Raw genomic sequence first — 23,818 nt, 5'->3', positions numbered from 1 at the left:
TGCTGATGTTGTTGTGCTACGTTGTGATGTGAGTGGCTACATCTTTTCTAGGCTTGTTTGACATGAATGCAAATGTGATTTCCTCCCTTGAATAAAGACTGAGAAAGAAGTACATTTAAAAACCACAGTTTGAGGTGAGAGCCCACGTTCCCATGTGTCTTGCATCGAGATGAAACACATAAAACAAACAGCACTGAGAACAGTTTCAAGAGACTAGAGCACGTCCTTTATGATGTTTACGTGCATGTTTTTCTCCTCTCTGTCCCGTGCACACAAGTGCAAGCTAAGCATCTGACCTATATTGAAAAATCTTTCATCTTGGGCAGACGTGTGTTGCATACATGTGATGTTCTTTTAACATTGTTAGAGGACGTTCTTGGCCTTCACAGGAAACCCCTTTGACAAGTGTGAGAAGATATTCTCTCCTTATACAAAAGCAAGCCAAAATGAGCTCTGACAGGAAGCATCAAGAGTCTTTTACTAACCGCTAGATGTGATTTTTCTCAGCATAGACCATTATTTCTTTAGGTTATTATTACTGCATATTGACTGTGTTTCTTGTTGTTGTTTAACAGCAGTGTAATTTAGAGATTTTTGGCATAATGCCTGCAGTGGTTGGCAGCCATCTTCACTTTGCTAAAGCTTTAATATTTTGGATAGTTTGTACACAGTCTGCCCTTGACTTGACTGAAAGCAGCTACTGGTTTCTCTTCTGATCAAAACAGGAGGGGGGGGGGCACTAAAGATAATGTGGTTAGATGCTGATTAAAATCCACACAGGGTTTTTCCGTGCTTATCTTACTACTGCATATGACTTACAGAGTGCAGTTTCACGCTGATATCGGAACTATCATATACTTCTGTTTCTCTTCTGAGAGCTCAAGACATTTTCGAGTTCAAATAAAGTTTTTTTTACTTTTTGCACGGAAAGTTTTCCTACACGTATCTTTTACCCCTATCAGCCCACTAACCTTCCCCACTGGTGATGTTATGACCTAAATCTCCAAAATAACCCAGGTAAAATGTATCTACACTAACTTTACTATTAGACGATTGAGTCTAAATGAGAGTACTCCATTGTTTAAACATTGCCAGTGAGGGAATAAGAGACTACATTGTCCTACTCACTCTGTTTGAAGCCGAGGAAGGGGATCCTCTCTATGGGCGTGTCTCTTTCTTTCATGTACTTGTAGAGCTCTACTAAGAAAGCTTGCTCCTCCGCTCGGCTCTCCTCTGATGTTTCCTCCTCGTTCTTCTCCGCCTCGTTCCCCTCCTCCTTTTCCTTTTCCCTATCCTTCCCTCTCTCCTTCTCCTCAGCTGAGTATTTCTTGCTGAGGCCGTTGGCCTTGTGTTTGGCTGCCGGCGTTATTTTTCCATTGTGTACCGTTTTACAGTTGTGTTTCACCTGCAAAGAGAGAGCGTAACTTTAGATGAAAATTGAACCCTTAACAGTGTTAAACAAATTAAGTCAGACAGTATGACTAAGTATTAAACGGAATGAGATGTGTTTGTGCACAAACACAGATTTTTACTGGCCACAGAGGCAGCCTCTCATTGATAATCAATGGAGCAGCTCTTCTTGTCATTACAGATTAGGCACAGATTAGTTTGACTCGAGCTTCAAGAGAGAATTGCTAATATTGTTTTAGCTGTCCAAGGTCATAGGAATAACAGCAGTTGAAAAGCTTTTATAGATATTTCCTTCATTTTGAATATTACAACCAATGTCAGATACAAAAAAGCAGTGAAAGATATGGAAATACAGAATCAATAACAAAGTTTTCAAAATGTCACTGAAAATCATTAACATTGTTAATTGACAACAATCTGCACCAGGATCTGATGATTTTACTTCTTTAAAATACAAATGAACTTTCAATTTTCTTCATCAAGTAACAACATCTTCTATGTTCACAATACTACACAATACTGAGAAAAGACACACAGACAAAGAGAGTGCTGCTATCATAACTATAATAACTATGCTATCATGACCTAAAACGTTTCAAATCAATCGATAGAACGATAATCTGCAAATATTTTGATGATTACTTAATGGTTTAAGTCATTTTTAAAGTATAAGTCGCAAACATTTCCCAGGTCCAGCTCATCATTTGTGAGGATTTGCTGCGTCTCTTAGTCTTGTGTGAGTAGGTTCAATATTTTTTATCAATTGAGAAAATAATTGGATTATTCAATAACAAAAAGACTAGATGTAGACGTATTATTATCATACATATGACATTTAATAGAAAAATGGTGATCTACTAAAATAAAATCAGATTCCCAAAAATGAAATAATATCTTATATCAAAGTTGTTTAATGAAGTTCCCCTTGACAAGGATTACACCTGTCGTATTAGGTCAACATGCATGTATTGTACAGAATGTAACACTACACTGCTGCTGTTCATGTCACAGTGAATTGTTTAGGAAACTAAAATGTGTTAGCTTAGTTCTGTAACAGAAGACATTCTGTAAGGACGACCTGAAAAGCAGTTGGTCGACAACATGTCATTACAGCAGAGCTAGTGCATGATAGGGGACTTTAGGTTACTGTTTACTGTATAATACTCTTCATATAATGTACTTTATTTATCTTTATTCATACTGGACATACTGGAATACACTTAAATATTATGTTGGTCTAAAGTATTGTAATATATATATATATATATATATATATATATAGTATGAGTTCTTTATCTGTTTTATTACCTCTCAGCCTGTTGTGCTGTGTGAACATGTGAATTTCCCCTAAGGGATCAATAAAGTCTTACCTTATGTTATCTTACAGTTTCTTACCTTGGTGGTAGTTTTGCTGTCTGGGCTGCAGGGGTCCTGTGCTGCCACTGCTGTTGACCCCTGGGTTGACCCCAATGACCCTTGACCCTGAGCCTGACTCTGAGAGTCCCTCCTCTGAGAGATGGACAGTTTCTTCTTCCGAGGTCGCCCCTTCAGGTTAGGAGCTGAGGGGGAGGAAACGGGGACAATGAGAATAACCATTTAAGTGGAAGCGTGTGCGCTGTGCAATTTAAATCACTTTGTTTTTTCAACATTTGATTTCTTAATGAAAAACAATCTTAATAAACTATTATTGAGAGGAAGAATAAAAGACATATGAAAAACGTTTACAGATGCATTTCTTCTCTGGGAACAAGCTGAAAAGGATGGAGGCTAAGACAGGAACATTTACAATTAGGGAAATGAATTTCACAGGCCTGTGAGCCTGTAGCTAATTATTTTTATACTGGATTAGTGCAACATTGTGCTGAATGGGGTAGCAGGCTGCCAAATTGTTCCAATGTGCTAGTAAACACAACCCTTAAGTTCCCTCTCAGCCTAAAAGAGAAACTGTATTTAAATTCAGACAGATGTATTTTTAAGATTTGAGATGAGGGCGTCGTAACAGTCAAGCAATTAGTATATTACTGTAAATGACAGATGCTGTTTAACCCACAAACCCACAGAAGGGAAGAACAGTTATTGCTGAGAGAAATATTTGACAGTCAGATGTGACTATGTCTGTGATGTTTTGTCTTTTTACATCGGGACTACCACATTGTCATCTCATCATCATCAGAATTACATTATATTAAAGCACCTCAGATGTACTGATCATCATCGTGGCTGTATTTCTCTGGTTAGTCTGCTGCTCATGTCTTACAGCTGAACGCTGTTAATTAAAAACACATGAACCTGACTGATAGAAGCTCTTTGTTTGAAAGGCTGGCTGATATAATTGCTCAGTTCAAATTACATACACAATAAAGTATTTAAGCCCTCCAAGTCCTTTGTACACCCACGTTTATGTCAACCCGCGACTGTAATGTAACTTCTTGGCAGAGTGCCTTGCCTCCATGCAGCAACACAAACAGAGATAAGCTCAACAGAGGGACAAAGAGAAAGAAGGAGAGAGAAACTTCAAATAATCCAAGTTCAGTCACGTATTTTCACAGCGTCAACATTCTTTCATTCCATCTGCAATGACAATTAAATCACATCCAAGGTTGTTCTCTGCCAAAAGGACTGCGATTATTTTCAATCGGATCAAATTCCCATCATGAAAATGTTACAATAACACTGGAGCTGAATAAAACTTACAGGCAGTCATTAAAAAGGGTAAAATGATCACGACTCAGCAACCTACCACTTCATGTTGTTATTTTCACAACTGCTACGCTGTGGAGAAACAGCGCAGGGAAAATTCCAAGGGCATTTGTTGTGCATTTGTCATCCCTTTGGCACTAAAAAAAAAAAGTTTTCAACACTGTAATCTTTGCTTGGAAAGCACTGGGTGTGTTTCTTCCGTCAATGTTTTCACATTCACTCTGCCTCCTTTATTCTTCCACTCATTAATGCTGAGAAATTATAGTACATAAACCCTATTATTTATTTATTTTATTTCTAAAGGGACAGATACTGTACATAAGCACAAAATATTCACTGAATATACTAATGCCACATATCACAGCATTTCTAGCTAATTTGTAATGCTTGGGCCTCTGTAAAGAAATCCATATGTAATTAAACAAAACATAAACCATAAATAGATGCCACATTACAATAAATGTGCTTTTCAACTTAAGAAAAGTAACTGATGACTACATGCCAGACATATACACTGCATTCAAAAACACATTTGCAATCATACATAACACACAAACATTATGTGACGGATGACTAATGCTTGCAGGTTTGACTTGTAGATTTATTTTTCAACATGTGACATCAGTTCAAACAAACGTTGCATAGGTCTGAGTGAGGTCACACTCTTTTAGTGCGGTTCTGTTTGTAGTCCAATCACTAAACCCCCAACACCCTACTCTGAGTTACATAACCTGCTTGTCTGTTTACATTTTTCATCAGGTCAAATACTGCTGCCTAAGAAAATGGTGCAATTACAGCAAAGCACTGCTGCATAATACACGGTGACATGACAGCAAGAGGGTTTAAATTCATTGACTTATCGATGAAGGACAAACTGAACGCAGTTAAACAACCCAAGCAGATATTACTGTAAAGTGTGTTCAAATGGTGCATTCATGTATTTTTGTAAACATACACAAAAAGGCACAGGCAATCTTTCTGTGCTGCAGAAGTTGTGCAGAACTGCTGATCTGCTCTCCTCGTGGCAGAGTTGCATAAGGGACGAGTCATCAGCTTTGGAATAACAAAGAAAATCAAACATGGACTGACTCTGCGCAGATTGATTTCCTAGAATGGAAAAACAGACATTTATAGTCTGTAAAAAAACAAAGCCGACATCACAAGGTAATGATTTTACAGCATCCTGGGAGATGTGATATTTTTACCACTCTGTGGGCATTAAGTGTTTCTTTCAATGTGCTAGAGAAGAAAGAGACCATTTAAGTAAACATGATTCTTCCCTCAACGAGCCAAAAATGGACACTATGGTCATACCCCAAAAATGGCTGCTGACCAAGCTGCCAAGTTCCTTTTTCCTATCGAGTTACTTATTTGTCGGTCTGTGGCTTATCTGGGTTGTTGACATGATTTCGAGGCAAGTCTTGAGACAAGCCTTGGAGTAACCACAATACTCTTTCCTGGTCCTTTATAAACCCAAGAAGGCAGGTACACACACACCTGGGATGCACCGAATCCAGGATTCGGCTTCGGCTTCGGCTGAATATTGGGCTATTTGACGGCGTTCGGTTTCTGCCGAACCTTAGAATGTTTTTCCACCGAACCAAACCCTACGCTTGCACTACATGCGCTACGCTGGTCGACGTAACGATGCCGCCGTTGATTGTGGTAAGGTGTTTACGTAGGTGGACCGTTCAATGCAGTAGGCTGTGAGAAAGTCAAAATGGAACTCGTGAGGAAAGAAAAAGTGTTGTTTGGCAGTACTTTCGGTCGAAAGAAGGTGATTCAAGTCGAGCTACATGTTCAATTTGCAATGCCGATTTGTCTCGTGGTGGCAAGGACCCTAAACAATACACAACATCGCTGCTGTTAAAAGATTTGCGTATGAAACATCCGAAAGAATACGAGTTGTGCATGAAGGAATCTACAGACAGCAGCCAAAATACAGCAACTTCAGTTACGGAAAAGGAAGGACAGTCAGCTAAAAACTTGTGTTAACCAGACAACCATTACCAGCTTTGCAAGCCCTACACTGAACAAACAGTGGGGGTAGCCTACTTTATGGGATTATAAATCTAAAAGGCTAATATTTTGGATATTGATTGGATCTTGAGATAGGGTAAACATGGTAATTGTCAAAATAGTTTTTCCCACTTGTCTTCCTGGCATACTGTTGCCTATTCTTTTTTCTTTTACAGTTAAAATAAAATAAAATGAAAAATACACTGCTGTGGACGTTGTTTACTTCATTAATGTGTTTACTGTGTTAATGGACTGAGGATGGGAGTAGGATTCAGTATTTGGTTTCGGACTCGAATCTTAACCAGTGGATTCGGTATTCGGCCAAACCCCAAAAATCTGGATTCAGTGCATTCCTAACACACACACACACACACACACACACACACACACACACACACACACACACACACACGTATTGTGTCGTCCAGCGACACACACACACACACACACACACACACACACACACACACACACACACGTATGTGTGTGTGTGTGTGTGTGTGTGTGTGTGTGTGTGTGTTAGGAATGCACTGAATCCAGATTTTTGGGGTTTTGGTATTCCCAGGGGTGTGAATCCATCATGTCTCACAGAGCACAACCCCCGAGCCTTGGAAATCATGGCAACTTCAGCAGCGAGATGCACAGCCCGACAACTTGATTACCGGATGCAGCCGAACGCTCTCAGCTCTTAAGAGCTTTACAATGCGGCTTTGTCTAATAATTTCTCCCCTCTCAGATTCAATTAAATACAGCCCTAATACCTCTGTTTCACTGTCATTCAGTTGATGTCAATGATAATGAAAACTCATTAGAGACAGCTCAGGAAGGGTTCTAACGGTTCTATGCACCAATAGAGTAGAGCCACAGGGAACTACAACAAAATGGACAGATTGATTGAGAGGCTGCTGGGAATTAAGAGACATATCAAGCCAACTAGAGAATTCAACTGATGGATGTCTCGGTCGATAATACTCACAAAATTGACTGGAAAAAAGCTCAATATCTACATGTGTGTTCACTTAATGAAAACAAAAAATCCTCTTTAAATCAGATGGACAGATTATCGCTCTGATGGTGCATATTCCTTTGTATTTGATTGGCCAACTGAAGAAAATTCTTTGAAGGACTTTTGTAGATAAGCAGCCAACTAATCCTTTCATTTGACAGTTTAGAATAATAATCAGTCACAACTACAGATAAGTGCAGTGGTTACTTATTTTTCAGCCACAATAGCACATAGGTCAAGAAATGTCAATTTTGGTCAGTTGGTCAGTCCACCACTTTGGTCCAAACTGAAATATCTCAACATCTATTGAATAGACTGTACTGTAGATTCATGTTTCCAGACGATGTATCGTAATAACTTTGGTAATACCCTGACTTTTCCGCTAGTCCCACCATGTTCATTTATAGTTTTGAGTGAATGAGTGAAGTTTGGTTCAGACATTCATGTTTCTCTCAGGATGAATGTAATTTGGTGATCCCCTGACTACCACTGCACCATTATCCTGTCGCCCCCATGAGGAATTCTAAGTAAAGACAACAACACTGTCGGCGCGTCCATGTGATACAAGCCTTCGGTGATCGCGCACAGCCCCCACCCCTCCTTCACGCAGTTGCTAGTAGCCAAGGAGGACACGGAGGATTAAAAAAACATGATGGACTCTTCAGAAGAGGTAATTATCTTCACTCGAGTTTCTGCGCGTGAAAGTCGCTGGACGACACAATCTTCTGAACATAGCCATACTGAGAAATACAGAGAGAGTTTTGTGGAGCTGATAGTCTTAATTAGCTTTGTAGCAACTCATTTGGCAATGGCTTGAATGTAACAGACGTTCATTAATATCAAAAAGTTAAGCACAAAAGCTTTAATTTGCCTAAAAATTTGGTTTATGACCAAATAACTTAAATAAATAGTTTTGCAGGTATACTAACTCCTGACACTTTTGTCTAGCAAATGTAAGCATGCTAACATGCTAAACTATGATAGTTGACATGGTAAACATCATACCAACTTAATATCACTATATTAGCATTGTCATTGTGAGCATGTTAGCATGCTGATGCTAGCATTTAGTTTAAAAACTATGCCTACGTGCAGCCTCACAGAGCTGCTAGCATGGCTGTAGACTTGTTAAACTGTAGAAACCAGGAATGCAGGGACTGTTATTTACCAATCTTCTTTGCAATCTTCTAAGTAATCATATTATGAAAATGGCAATGAGGCTGTTATGAATGTTGGTCATTCATAAAGGTCAGGCTGAAATAAATGTCTTATATAAGTTGTTCAGAAATACTAAAGTGTAAAAGTAAATGATACTGATGAATAACCTGCTTAGCTCAATAAATACCATTTAGTCAATTATGTGCAAATAAAATAGGAAATAGTTACATAAAATAGTTTTCATCTCTCATGCAGATAAACTGTAACTGACTGATTGAAGAAGAATCTACCAATCTGCACTTTCACTAAACAAAACTTTTAATTCTGAAGTTTGACTTCAACTTCATCTCACTATAATGAGGTCCAAGTTTAAACAAAGAGGTGAAGGAGGAGGATGATGAGTGAGGCATGACTAGAACAAGTAGTGGTTGGTGAAAAACATGTTTTGACATATTTTGTCGTCTCACTGGGTTGCAAATTCACTAAAGGCCTGACACCCACTCAGCAATTATCAGCACAGCTCGCTGCCAAAGGTAACATTCACGTTGCAATACATGGCCTTGATTGTGCAGTACAGTATGTACCACAGGACAGAACAGAATACAAAACAATACAATACATTTTTTAATTATAATTCCCCTTTATATTACTAATGTCTCACTGAGATTACAAATCTTTATAACAAGGCCAACAGGACAGCATATAAATATAAAATAAAAAGACAAAACCTCCTATTAATAAATGTTGAAACACAAACCAGATCTTTAGACCACATATATAGTAACCATATAAGCCAATTAAGCAGAGACATTGGCGAGTAGAGTTACATTTCAGCTCTGTTATAATCAATGTGAGTTCTCAGAGAGAGATCCACTCAATCAATTTGAAGTCACTCCTTAATGAGTTACATGGTGAAGGAGCAGAGGATGTAAAGGATTTTTGATCAAAAAGCGTAAAGTTGTCTGTAAAACATTTGAGGAGTGCAGACCACAATGACCCCAGCTTCAGGACAGATATGTATCCGCACAGTTGAGAAGGAATCCTCCCCTGGGTTGGATTTGTTAATGAAACTGTACCTGTGAAAACAACCACGCACAGACAAAGAATGTCTGGCATATAGGGTTACAGTGGTGCCTTGGAAATTTACAGCCGGTCATAAAACATAAGGAACCATCACAGACAGAATTTAAACTCCATAAGCACTGAGCAGATGCATTTTCATGTATGCAAAAAAAAAGATCATGATAATGAAGCAATAATGCAGCTGACAAAGGGAACTTTTTAGATGGAAAACAGAAGTAGAGTTTTGTAACTCAAATTAGATGTAACAGAATAAAATAAAATTGAATGGAATATGAAACATAAGGAACAATAATAGCACCTGTCAGAGTGCAAAAAGATAAACCAAAGTAATTAAAACCTACCAAATAATGAATAAAACCTGACAAATAATCACACAAAACAGCCTCTGATTCATTCTTGGAACACAGACTTTAATCTGTGGAGCAGCGGTGCATTGAATAATGCGATCAGTGAAGTGATATTACACTTTGGTGGAACGTTTTAACTCCACTGAAGGCACAGGGATGTGACAAGGGAGGCTCCAAAGCAACAAGTCAACATTACCAGAGAGAATATAAAAAAAAAGCAGCAATGAGCAAAATCCTAAGCCAACAGTGACAGGCGACGGCTAGACTTCCGTATACATCAAAGACCTCAGAGGTTGGAGTGATATTGAGTGTTTCTGCTCAAGGACGGCATGTTTCTGACCCCAGTTTGAGGAAGCGACTGGAAATGAAGTTTCTGTTTCTATTCGCTCAAGAAACATGTCTGAGCTAATGTATCTTTCTCAAGTTCATTTCAAAGTAAATATCTTGTCTGGTGTTCTCTTGATAGACTAGGTTTATGAAACATGTTACAAGTTACTCAAAACATCAAAAACAAGATGCAGAATGGAATATTTAATGCCTGAGCACATACCTGTACCCAGCACATATTCTACTGTACATATAATTACCCTACTTCTACTGTCTAGAATTTTAAATAAGGGAGATTTGCCTTTCGATCTAATTTAGGATACAAAAGTAATAATATTAATAGTAATTTCCACTGGGTATTTAACATCATAATCTTTGTCTCCTTTTACTGTCCAGCTATCCATATGGGTGAAGCATTTATCTATGTTGGCTTTAATTATTACCACACAGTCCTAGCAATATTAAAGGGAAATTATGGTATTTTTTTAATCATACTTGTGGCCGTTCTGACAATGGGAAACACAATTTCAGTAAAACAACAAATATTGGGTCAAGCATCAAAAACTTTTAAAGCTTTTTAAATAACTTTGAATTTGACATAAATCAGAGTTTTCCCCCCATAAACATTTAGCCTGACAAGCCAGACCCACATCAAGATGTTGGGTCTGGGAACTCACCATTGGCAGGGCTCAATCCAAGGGGCGGGATAAACGGTTGTCTTTCAAACTCCCTCTGCACGCAATAGGATAGCGCTACAATCAACCACAGCGACGCTAGTTGATAGATTAAACTTTTGCCGTATCTGGTCGGCAAAACTCCGAAGACATCTTCCTTTTTTAAGAATGACTTCAGTGCTTAACTCCAAGTCTTCCAGAGTCACGACCAAAGCCGATTTGAAAGACCGCTGATCGCCAGCAGCAGCAGTCATCTTCTTTGTTTTCAAGTAGCAGGGAATTCACGCGGAACCGTCGCAACTCTGCCGTCCTTATGTTAAGCCCGCCCATCGACTCTATACACGATGTGATTGGCCTGACCAGAATTTGGTGAGAGTTGCTAGACTAACCCTGGTTGCAAATTACATTTGCTGCCGCTAGGGTACGTCTAGATTTTTAGGCTTTTCTAAGATCCCTTGGCATTTAGAAAAAAATAGCTGATCATGGTGGCTAATTTCTGTTTACTTTTGGTCAGACTCAGACACAAGCCTGCCCCGATCTAGGAGTTGAAGTTCCCGAATCACTTCAGATTTTCAGGTTTTTGCATTAATAATACAAACATTTTCAGGTCACATTCCAAAGGACAAATGGCATTATTGTTATTTGCTATACTGCAGGTTACAGGGTTCCCAGAGGAGATTTTGAGCTGGGGAGCTGTCTTTACATGAGTCTTTCCCCATTTTGTTTGTCTCATGCACACACACTAGGATGCACGTGGGTGACTGACTAAAGGTGGTGGTAATGTGCCAAGAAATGCATTAATGTGTCAACAAAGGCAGGGCAGAAGCTAGTAAACATAAATGTAAAATCCTTTCAAAAAAATCTTTTTTTCTGCTTGAACAACCACAGATTAGTGAGCCTTAAGCACTCCCCCCTCGCTATCATTTTGTTGCTGACTGAAGTCACCGTAGCATTTCACATATTAATACCAGGCATTTCTGACGTGCTCATAATTTTTGTCACATGTGACAGCAGTTATCCCTCTGTTCCTGCGCTCAAGGCACGTTTCCACGCACATTTTTTAATGAACAGTAATACAAGCATCTCTATCATTGCAATCATCAAAAATTACACAATGCGCCCACAGAGTGAGACAGAGCGTGTGGGTGGACAGAGTACACTGTTTTTATTAATCATCAAAATCTCCATAGGTTGTTAGATGATACAAGTGTTAATTAATTTGTCATAATTATACAGAGGGAGATCATCATTAATAAACTGTAAAACATTTCACAGCTGAATGTAAGAGTGCAGTGTTACATATTAGGTCAACCTCAGGGGCCGGTTTAACATCAATAACACTGAAATATTTTCATCACTGGTGTTATATTCTTGCCTGTTTTTGCCCGTGAATGCAACTGCAACATGAGAAGATATTTTTGTACTGCTGTTTTTTTGCTATTTTGAATTTAATGAGGAATGCATTTGACTCCTTCGTAGGCATGACAATGGATACTAGTTACTGTTATTACACAAAAACAACCTCACCTTCCAATATAACAGAGGGAGGGAAGAAGAAAGAGCAGTAACAGAATCACGGAGAGAGAGAGAGAGAGCGAGAGAGCGAGAGAGAGAGAGAGAGAGAGAGAGAGAGAGAGAGAGAGAAAGAGAGAGAGGAAAAAAGCATTAAACACCACCAAGCAGCGAGAGCGACAATTTAAATGTTTCACCGGTGTTCAGAGTCAGTGAAGAGTTGTGTGTTTGGAGAGAGTGAACCTGTGTCAGGAACTCTTGTCCTGACTACCAACACACACAGAAAACACTGTAATACAAGGCTATTAGAGCATGCGCCTCAGTGAAAGGCAGGGATTAGTCCGTCTTGTTACTAAAAGAGCTCTAACAACAGTCCCCCGAGGTGCAGCTGAGTCATCCACAAGTCCTCAACAGCTTCTTGTAAACAGGTCTTTCCAAACAGCACCTTGATTCACTCTGCCTCAACCTCTCATTTAAAGGTCAAGTCCACCTAAATTTGAAAAGACTTTTTCTCACTTAGACAATATTGGTGTTTTTGTTCACTTTACATATCTCATAACCTAATTTGCTGAGATATCTGAAAAGTCTTTGAGATTTCTCCACCTCAATAAAATGCGGGTGAATCAAAAATTACATTTAAAACCGCACTAATTGATTTTCTTTTGAGAGGAACAAGCTGAAAACACAACACTGACATTACTATATAATCACCTTATAAAACTGTTATGGGTAAGTTAGTAAACAACACGCACAGCAGACACAGAGCAAGATTCATTTTGAGTCATACTTGTTGTTGTGTTAATCAAATATTCACTCTACCCTTTGCTCTGTTTTAGTCTACTGCTGAGGGAAATATCTGGGTATATATATAGCTGCTAAATGCTCCAACATGTTCACCATCTTCCAGCTAAATGTGTCTGTCTGTTGTTTGGTGCTTAACAGGTAAACAACAAGAGGAAAACAGCTGCTGCTTGAAACGAGGTTGATGAGAACGGTAAGAATGAAACAAAAAACTAAAGTTGAGCCAAGTAAAACCAAAACAATGAGCTGAAAGACACTAAAATGCTGAGAAGAACCGTAGTCAGGTGAACATTCTCTGTGAGATTGTCACTACATGCGATTCCTTCCACATTACACATAGTCATTTGATCTACTGTCAATATGAAAATATTGATTAGCGCAGCTTTAAACAAACAAACATATGTCCAAATCATTGGAACATATGTTCTTCCAGAGAAATTACCCCCCCCAATGATCTATGGATTATTCAGAGTAAAAAGGACACTGCTTCTGAAAAGAGATGCATGTCATTTTCAAGGCTGTGAGCACAACAAACTAAAATACATTGATCTCCATTGTTTTGGGCGGGAGACAGAAACTTCTAAACAAATGAAACCCAAACTATCTGCATGGTTAGATAGCACCAGATAGTGGCAAGTGAAAAAAGATACTTTAATAAAACTTACATTGTGGACACCCATGTGTTCAGTATGAATGTATAAATATATTGAGACAGGAATCCATGTGAAATTTTCTGGTTTGGGGGAGATTATCACCAGATCTCCTCTCCTTGTTGCAACAGCTCTGACATCCCGTTCCACTCTATTTCCCAAACCCGTCATTTCCTATACAAATACTGCATTATATCGGCTACAATCTGTTTTTATTTTCCTCAAAGACGATTCCCCTTAGCTGGCTGACTGACAGCTGTGTGTGCATGCATAATTATCTCCTTCACAGAGCCTGTCTGTTGCCTTAGCCTGTGGCAGACCTCAATCACACAGTATTAGAAATTACTTTGGTTTCCACAGAGCGACGCGCTTTTGCAGTTGCAGGTGCGCCATACATTATATGAACCAGTGGGATATAGGTGAACTAGTTGTCCTGCCCATCTGGAACTACAGACATGTAAAATTAGGTACTTGGGGCTAATACGTTCATTAGATTCAGCCCGCGGAAGCCGAGAAATAATGAGTGAGAGTGTTGCTGATAGCGTTCCTGTTCCTGGAAGCGGAGGTCACTGAGGCCAATATACTGTTTAGGTGAAAAGAAATAAAATGAATGTAAATGTATTCATTCTGAGAAGCACCTATACTGTATGTTTTAGTAATAAGAAAAACAGGAGTCACTTTCTTACGGGGAATACTATTTCACTTCAATCTTTAATTTGAGTTTGGTTGAGGTTTAAAATGCTGGTCAGGTCTGAAGTTTTAGTCTGAGGTTTCAGCATACAGTCAGGTAATAGGATCCACAATAGAGAGTCTATGCTAATGCCTGAGTAGATAGTGCGCAGTAGATAAATCATGTTTATAGATTGATGTCCTCCTATATGGCCTCTGTGAATATAACAAGATTGCCTCCAATTGCATCTAAATATAAGCGTTATGCATGCAAACACACCGCATAATAATAATACTGCGTGCATGGATATGGAATAAAGTGTCTCGCTTGCCATTTTAAACTACAGCCCACCACACCGGCGCTATTATCTGGTGTTTATATTCTAATATGTGACTATACTGTAAGAAATGCTGCTTCTTTGTGTTAATCCTGACAATTTGTCAAATTTAAATCCAGCACCACTGGGAGGAACACATCAATTCAAAGTGAAATCAATTATATCCCCCCTTCTTCCTCTGCCTATTTTTTGACTTTCTCCCACTCTCCTGCTTCTCCTATCTATTTCTCTCTTTCTGTAACAACTATGTGAGGAGCAGTAAATGTAATTACAAAGGGGTGGGGTTGAGGGGGGAAGTGTGTGTGTATGGGGGGAGTGATTGCTATGCATGCACACCAAAACGCAACATTAAAAAGCTATTATCAGAAAAGGGAACATTTTGGCAGATATATGGCGGAGGGCAACTCCTGCCATATGTTTGTGGAGACGGGGACAACAAGTCAAGTAGTAATTATCAATCATCATCAGAAGAACCTGTCAAAATGCTAGGCCGGGCACGCTCTGACTAGCGTTGCCATGGAGACAAGCCCACGTCTCGGCAAGTGTGTGTTTACCAGGAAATTAAAAATACTCCCATATTTTTATCAAGCACTTATAATATCGTGCAAATCGTTCATTTAGATTTTTCCACTATAAGTGTTATTAAAATGTGTGTGTGTGTGTGTGTGTGTGTGTGTGTGTGTGTGTGTGTGTGTGTGTGTGTGTGTGTGTGTGTGTATTTCCTGCCAAGATAAACTATGGAAAGAGATTTTTCTGGGATAGAGTTAAGGATAATTTCGGTTGAGGTTATGGTTTTGGTTTTACACCGATTTCCTTGCCTTCAGGATCAGGCATGTTAGGGGTTACAATTAGCAGATGGATATGTAAATAGAATATTCTTTACATAATAACATTATAGATGACTGTGTGTATGTGCACATACATAATGTATATGCAAGTAATGAGCTCATTTCTGGGACCATACAGTTGCTGTACACAGACTCTCCATTCAGACTGTCACTGTTAATATTCCTCAGCCGAGGAAAGAGGACATTTTCCCAAACCATCATGACTTTGTCATTTTCAATTTGACATGTTCCTTTTTCCTCTTTTGCATAGACTACTTCCATTCATTTTTTACATACACCAGATGACTTTAAATCAAATGTCACTCCTTGCCATACAGGCTATTCAAATACTAATATTTCCAGAAGAGTGTATAGTAAGTGTGACATTTCACAGAATCACACGAGGAAGGTTTCTGAAATGTTTCCAAATGTTTCTAACAACAATGGTGCTTTCAGATGACAATCCATTTCCAAGTGAACTCAATTCATTGCCCTTCCAGGAATCAGGCTTATTTTCACTTAAACAAGCTCTGAAAATTAAATACATAAGTAAGTAAACATGAAGGCAATTTAGGGGGGAAGTGGAATAAGTGCTGCATGAATTTTGCTGCTTTATTGTAGCAGTTATTTGGAGAAAAAAAAGGGTAGTGTTCTTAATTCATTATTTGTGCGCCGTTGTACATGCTCCCCCTGGGGAGAAGCAACATTACTCTTTCATCAGATCAAATGAAGCGAAGCGGTGCCGTTCCAGGAAGAGCCAATTAAACTGTTCAAAGAAGTTTATTATTGCGACGTATTATGAAATCATTCTCATCGGATTCATTGGGGTGTGTGTTTCGACGGGGGTGTGAATGTGTGTACTTTACAACTGTGCACACTCATAAAGGCTGTTGGCTCGAGCTTTCCATTTGCAGAATAAATAGAAAATTATGGTACGCAGTCACAGTGTCACATGTTTTACAATAAAAATTTTACAAACTTAATTCTAGTCAAAATAAGCTGTAATTATAGGGAGAAAATAATTTTCTTTCATTCTGTCTGCCTCGTGATCGCCTCATGATGGTAGCGTTGCCTGTTAAGTACTCATTAACACACATCACATTCGAGATTTGGCTGGGTTTAAGCTTAACCCAGATCCACAGACTGACACTGAGGAATGCAATAACCTCTGACCCTGGAGAACGTCATATTATCAGCCAGTTTTTAGCTCAAGACACACACACACACACACACACACACACACACACACACACACACACACACGCAGAAGAAAAAAACTCTTGTTGAGTTTGGTTGCTGGTGCTGGCTGAAGTCCAACAAAGCACAATATCTCTCTGTGTACTTAATCTGTTATAATTTAGCTTTGTTGTCAAGACAAAAATAAACGAATACACTGCAACACAGTACAGGCTGTAAATATCTGGTAAATTAAAACGTCAAGTCAATGTGCCCAAGTGTTGGCAAGTTGCTCTTAATGGCTATTGTTCCAGGAGAGGACATTGGAAAATAAATATCATTTTGCAAAGAAATGTTAAGAACATGCAGAGGGGCTGTCCTAAATACACACACCCTGTTGTTCCATGAGTGCCAAATGTAAAACATAGTCAAAGTTACATAATGTGGAGGATATGCTAAAAACAGGATAACCTTCAAATGCTTCCACGTCATTGATACTGACAGACTGCAGAAACAACTTGTACTAGTATGACCGGGGCTTTAAAAATACAGTTTTTCAATTTAGCTTTTCGAGAGAGAGAGAGAGAGAGAGAGAGAGAGAGAGAGAGAGAGAGAGAGAGAGAGAGAGAGAGAGAGAGAGAGAGAGAGAGAGAGAGAGAGAGATAGAGAAAAAGAGAGAGAGAGAGAGAGAGAGAGAGAGAGAGGGAGGGGGAGAGAGAGAGAGAGAGAGGGAGGGAGAGATGAAAGGGAGCAGTGGATAAGCTTCAAGGCTTATCCTATTCATTACTGGAGAAAAAAAGAAATCACAGCATCGACCTATAAATAAATGAATGCCAGGATAAACACGAAGCCCATACATCAATAAAACATATGTATTCTAATAGATCACGCTCTAGTTACACTTGATGGGATTGAGTCGGTCAATGAGCCCAATCATAGGGACTTTATCATTTTGAAAAAGATACTCAGCATTAAGCCATGGTGATTACAAATAATCATCATTCCCATTTCAAAATAGGCCAATGGATACTTTTATCTTTCTGTTTATTTTTTGGGGATTATATACAAATTAATTGTATTTTAGGGAGTTTATGCCAATAATCTACAAATAATTTAAAGAACACAACAAGCTCTCTCCTGCTCTTTGTATTTTCAGTTTTCATTACCATGAAAGTAGCTTTAAAACACTTCCAAACATTTCCAAAGCAGCTGCCAACAGTGACAATGTTTCAGTATGTGTTGTCTGTGTCATGTTGGGGAAAAAAGAAGGAAACATCAACCACAATCATCACTTTTAATCCCTACTTTGCTGCCGTACAGTGTAACAATGATTATTGACGTCACCTAAATTACACAAGCTCCTTTCAGAAACAACCTGCAACAAGCCTCTACAGACATGTGAAAAATACAGCAACCTATGAGCTGTTTCTACACCAGCCTCACCGACAGAGACAGCATCTCCAGTTATGCTGATGAGTCAGACGTGTTCACTCCAGGTTACAACATGCTGTTCTGTAATTTTTTATTAGGGAAATTCAAGAGCTGTATCACAACTCACATCTGGGATTTTGGAAAGTATGTTTTTTTAAATATGTTGTCCTATCCAGCTACAAATCCACCATATCTTTTTTATCATGTAAATCATATTCTCGCTTGATTTAAACCATGCTCACCAACAGTGACTCTTCCACATTTGACAAGTGTATTAATGGAATAATCATCTACGCCATTATGAATGAGGTCAGGCCGGCCTGGTTAGCTGAAGTGTAAAGTAATTAATAACGTGCTTCACAGTTTATCAGAGTTTTAAATTACACAACTGCTTTGAAAAAAAAAAAAAACTTCACATTTTGGTCCATCTTTTTATTTTCAAGCCTGATAATGACCTGTCAAATTATGTATAACCATCATGCCAAAGTGGTTAATTACTTTGTGCCTTTTCAGGGAGCTTCGCTCACTATCCAATAACTTTTATATCCTAAATTCTTTGATTGATTTTTCTACATTTTCTACATTTTAGTTTAAAATCAACAAACAGATATATGAAATGTACTTGATGTATTATCCTTCACTGTCAACATTTCAGCACCTTTATTATTTTTCGTCTATGTTAACATCTTGTGGTACCACGGTTGCAAGCAGGAGCGAGTCTGAAAACTCTCTATGGTGGTACGTTCAAGGACAGTCCGACATCCAAGTTTACCACCAAAAAGAAAACCTTCATGATCTACAATGTATTGAAAGAATGTGTACCCTAAAGAAAATCACACATCAAATAGGATAATGTGAATTTGGTTACTCGTGTTTCATTTGAATAGTTCTTGTTTGACAGACAACTCTCAAATCTGGGACGTCGGAGTTTCTACAAATGCAGCAACAGGAAGAGTTTCAAAACACTCACAGCTACAATAACATGTGATGATAGTGTGACACTAAAAAGGTGACTAAATGTTTCACTATGTTGGATAACCTCTATAAAGTACATTTTATGGTACTGCAAAACGATTTTTAGACTGTAGTGAAAAAAATGGCTGTCTGAAAGGTAGGGAATCTCTAATATAAATATGTTAAATATTCAATGGCAGTATGTCTACTTAAAGGGATAGTTCAGATATTTGAAGTGGGGTTGTCAGTGTATGGCGGTCGGCACGCCCCCAGTTTGGAGAAGCAAAAAGAGTCCTGACACATAAGCTAAGCAATGTACTGCTGTTGACTTTGATGATTCTGAACTAACCCTTTAAAAACAGCAAAGTCACACGATAACACAGTTTGACAGCTGGACATTCACAGGAGGCTATTTAGAGACTTTTTTTAGTGAGGAAATAAAACTGAAACTGTTAAAGTGGTGGAGCCAAAAATAGTTATGATCCTGTAACTGAACTAAGAGTATACCTGGGTGTTCTTTCTTCCTCTACTAGTCAATTATCCTCAACTGGCGCTGCTTCTCTGAGAAACCTTTGCACTGTATATAACAAGTCCAGACTTCTGAAAAGCTTCTCGTCTATTGCCAGATGCGTATTTATCTCTCTGCGTGCACTGTTTGCTAAAAATAGATAAGCAGCAATGCAAAGCAATGTGTAGAGCTGGTGTGTTGCTGATGACATAATAGGGATAATCAGGAAGATTGTGCCTTATTCAACCCCAAGAGTCATGCTAATGCTGCTGATGCCAGTAGAAGAAAGTGCTTTTAGTTAAAATAGCACTGCGGCATCAATTCTGCCTGTGCATACCATGTATATAAGAGCAATAAATAAGACACATCCTGTTCACAGTTTGTCAAGGCTAGTCACACAGCATGGCATGTTAAGTTATAATGCATGCTGTGAATAAGAGCCTATAGTGTAAAAATATGTTCTTGTACAAACATAATTTTACAGATATGTAAAGCCATGACAATAGACTATACAACTGTTTATTATTATAAAGAGTCCATGTCCTCTAAATTCCTCCTCTATGGCCTCTGTATATCATCGACATATGGACGATGAAAAATTCATGGGCTGGTGGTTAACACAAATCTGCAGAGGAGATGGGAAAACATGAACTTGGGAAGCAGTTTGGCTATTACATTAACAGACGGGGCTGTCATGGGACGATATTGGCGTATGCATATTACATCTAATCTGATTTCATGTTTAAAGAGCGAGCAAGAAAGTGGTTCAAGTTGTGGAAACAATGACATCATACTGTATGTTCATCTGGTGACCCAACCCAATCAAGCTAGCAGGACTGAATGTTTTTAAAAGATGTTATCTCAAAGTAGAGGTTTAGGATTTTAGCATGTTTACTGCTTTTCAGATTTTCTCTCCTCCAGTAAAGTATATATCAGTTTCAGCGAGAGGACGAGTGACCAAACAGGAAATCTTTTTTTCTGTCAAACACATGCAGAAACACCCTCATAAACACACACACAAAGCAGCCACAGATGTACCAAACTGGCAAAAGCACGACATTACAAAAATAGACTGTCCAATTCTGTTTATGATCAGTGCATCTGGACAATGTCAATATATTGAAGCAATGAATTGTTTTTGTTGTACCCCTCCCACCCTGGAGGATTACATAAAAAGGATTGCATTGAAAATGTTTCTTTTTAATAAAAATCAAACCAGCACTGAGTGAGAGATATTTCAAACAAAACACACTGGGCTGAGCATGAAATATATAGTTTCTGTGCCAAGGAAAGAGACCTGGGGAATATAGGACAAATGAGAAATAGCAAAATAAGGAGGGTGTGTGTGGGGGGGGGTGAAGCTCCTCTCAACTGCTTAGCCTCAAACATGATTGCCTCACTAACTTTCAAAATACTGTTGATTTAAGCAATGTGCACATAAGGAGTGTTAGGTTTCTGAAGGAATGGGGGAAGGGAGGGGAGAGGAAGGTCAGCAGTTTGGGAGAATAACTTCAGAATAAGAGAAAATGGGAAAAATGTTGGTCATAATATTTTCCTTAACAGATGCCCAAATGAGGTAGCTGTCAAGATGCCCTGAAGCTCCGCGATGTACAACTTGTTTAAGTAGATCACATACGGCACCTCTAGGCTAGGCTTACAAATGTTTATGTTATTGCTTTGTAGCACGTACAGTACACATGCCAAATGAATGTGAGTAATACTCAACAGAACCATGACAGCTAATAACAAAACCTTGAACTTTGTCATCTGTCATTCAGCGCTGCAAAGGCCTGGCCCACTCAAACTATTTCTGGCTTTTTCTCACAGCAGAGGGGCCTCAGTAGAGCCAATATTATTATAGTACAGTACAGTATGCAAGACCTTTATCCTTAGGTTTATGTAAGAGCTTGTTTTTCATTCAGTACGTCAGTGTGCACACAATAAGTACTCTAAAGAATATGTGTGCCAGCGAGGTTTCCTTTTCTGCGATTTTGCGGTGATATTACAGTCCTCCTGGCAAGAAATGATATTGGGGACACAAAGTAGAATGGGTATAATCAATCCACGCTGGCAGAGAATGCATGATAATTATAAACAAAAACGGTGTCATTCCCCGTGAGGACAGCAGCTGCAGGGGTGACAGGCGATGCTGAACATGAATATGGATCACAGGACTTAAGATCTGGTATCTGACACAACCGCAGTTTTGCTGAAGGTGGTTCAAAAGCATGGTGACGATGTGGACAAAAACAACCATGAATATAGATCAGATATAGATTAAAGCACAGCCTCCGACAACTGTCACTGTCATACCAGGAACGACCTTACATCATCCAGTAAAGTGAGAGCAAATATTGAAGATATCAAAGTCATTTTGCACACAGGAGCAGCCGGAGCATGCTGATGTTTCATTACTCACCTCCAAAAATGCAGATAAGTCAGAGTACACTGCACATGCTCAAATAAAAACATGCTGCTGATTATATAATACATCTGTACATGATTATACGTACACTATAAATATAAATACACTAAAAACTCTATTAAAAATAGACTGGATTTCACCAGCAGGCTTTCATCTGATGGCTACATTTCACACAAAACTGTACCAACAGGCTTGCTGAAATTCTGCAATAGCAGTTTTTTTTCTTCTCCCTGAGCTTTCTCATCTTCTCTACCCCCTGAGGTAGCCTGACACACTTTCATGAATTAGCCTAGACAAGATGGATGGCTATTAGAGCTGCCACAGCAGATTTGGTGGAATCCAAAAGGTCAGAATTAGCATCGGAAGAAGCATAGAAGAAAGTCCTAAAATTGTTCCCCAGATGAATTTTGAAGTTTTTAATACAGTATTTCACAGCTGCACAGTATTACTTCTTACAAGTCCACAGTGCTGGTATTTATCCTAATAAAGGTGGATTTAATATGTTGTTTATAGCTGCTTTTCATTTAATGGCAGGAGAACCTTGCTCAGCAGTTGTGTATGTTTCTAAGCACATATGTGCAAACATTCATGTGTGTGTTTGTGCCTATAAGTATGACGCCCTTGAGGCTCTAGTTCAATTGGCAGAGTGATGGAAATTACTTAGCTCTGCTGTTTTGAAACAAATCACCTAGCAGCAATTCAAGCAGAAATAAAAGCCTGTCTCAAACCTAGTAAACCATAATGTGACTAGCATTAGAAATCTGGTTGCCTTTGTCCAAAAAAATAAAAATAAAAATGGAACTCCCTTAGGCTCTGAAAAAAAACCTTTAACTTAAATGTGGCTCATAGAGGAATGGCATTATTGAGCCAAGTGAATGAGCAATAGCAGCCACAGGATGTTAGCGTTACTATTCATAACTTATTTTCCAATGCCTATAACCATTTTCCCTTCTGGTCTCACCTCTGCTGCTCTCTTAAAATGCAATTACCTACTGGCAAATTTACAGGAAAAGAAAAACAATGACTTTTGACCAGAGGAGCCGTTACTGTGAATGTCAAATTGATGCTGCACAAGAGCCTGCTGAGCTCAACTGTGCTACCGAGCAGAGGAAATATAAAGAGAGATGAATCACATTACTTCTTTGTTTTAGCCCAGCTCTGGGTTAATAAAATGTGTGGATTCATGAGCGGCAGGGAAAGCACAGTGAATGGCATATAGACATGTTCCAGCACTTCAAAATTCCTCACTGGAACCACAGAATGCTTTTCATAGGTGTGACTGGTGACGGTGTTTAAATGCCGGTCACTTGTGTTCGTAAACAGAAAGACCCCAAACGGACTAAATGAAAAACATATTGAAAGGAAATTATGATCAATTGTATTTAGTCTAAATTAACTAAACTAAACTAAAAGAGCATTGATCAAAAGCATGTTGAGTTTAAATGGAATTTAATTAATTTCGCCAAAAAAGACCAAAAGGACAAATGGAAAAATTAAAAGAAACAAAGGAGTGATGAGTGAAATGAGACCACAGCACACAAACTAATGATCTCCACACAAATCCAAATTACAGCTAGGGAAAATGTAGCATGGACATCCTCATAGTGAGTAACGAACAAAATATAGGCATTTTTGTTCATCACTCTTTTGTCTGTGTGACATTTATTTCATTTAAGTCAAGCCAAGTGACAGATAATATAAAAGCCATCTGAGTTTTGACTTGTTTCATAGCTGGCCAATGAAAACCATGTAACTCAAATTGAGTGATTTTGAATATTTTTTTGATTAAGTGTTCCTTCCTAA

The 23,818-nt window shown here is 38.7% G+C and overlaps 1 protein-coding gene across 1 annotated transcript in view; it reads right to left on the bottom strand.

Annotated features, from left to right (window-relative positions):
* Positions 1-23,818, bottom strand: part of arid5b (AT-rich interaction domain 5B) — a 76,024-nt gene that overhangs the window by 16,953 nt on the left and 35,253 nt on the right. Inside the window, exons 5-6 of the mRNA XM_031308838.2 lie at positions 2,806-2,969; positions 1,129-1,405 (exon numbers count right to left, since the gene is read on the bottom strand). Coding sequence (XP_031164698.1) covers positions 1,129-1,405; positions 2,806-2,969 — 441 coding nt within the window. The remainder of the gene's footprint in view (positions 1-1,128; positions 1,406-2,805; positions 2,970-23,818) is intronic.

Source organism: Sander lucioperca, chromosome 15, assembly GCF_008315115.2.
Source record: "Sander lucioperca isolate FBNREF2018 chromosome 15, SLUC_FBN_1.2, whole genome shotgun sequence".
NCBI classification, from domain to species: Eukaryota; Metazoa; Chordata; class Actinopteri; order Perciformes; family Percidae; genus Sander; species Sander lucioperca.
This window is presented reverse-complemented; position numbering and strand designations above follow the sequence as displayed.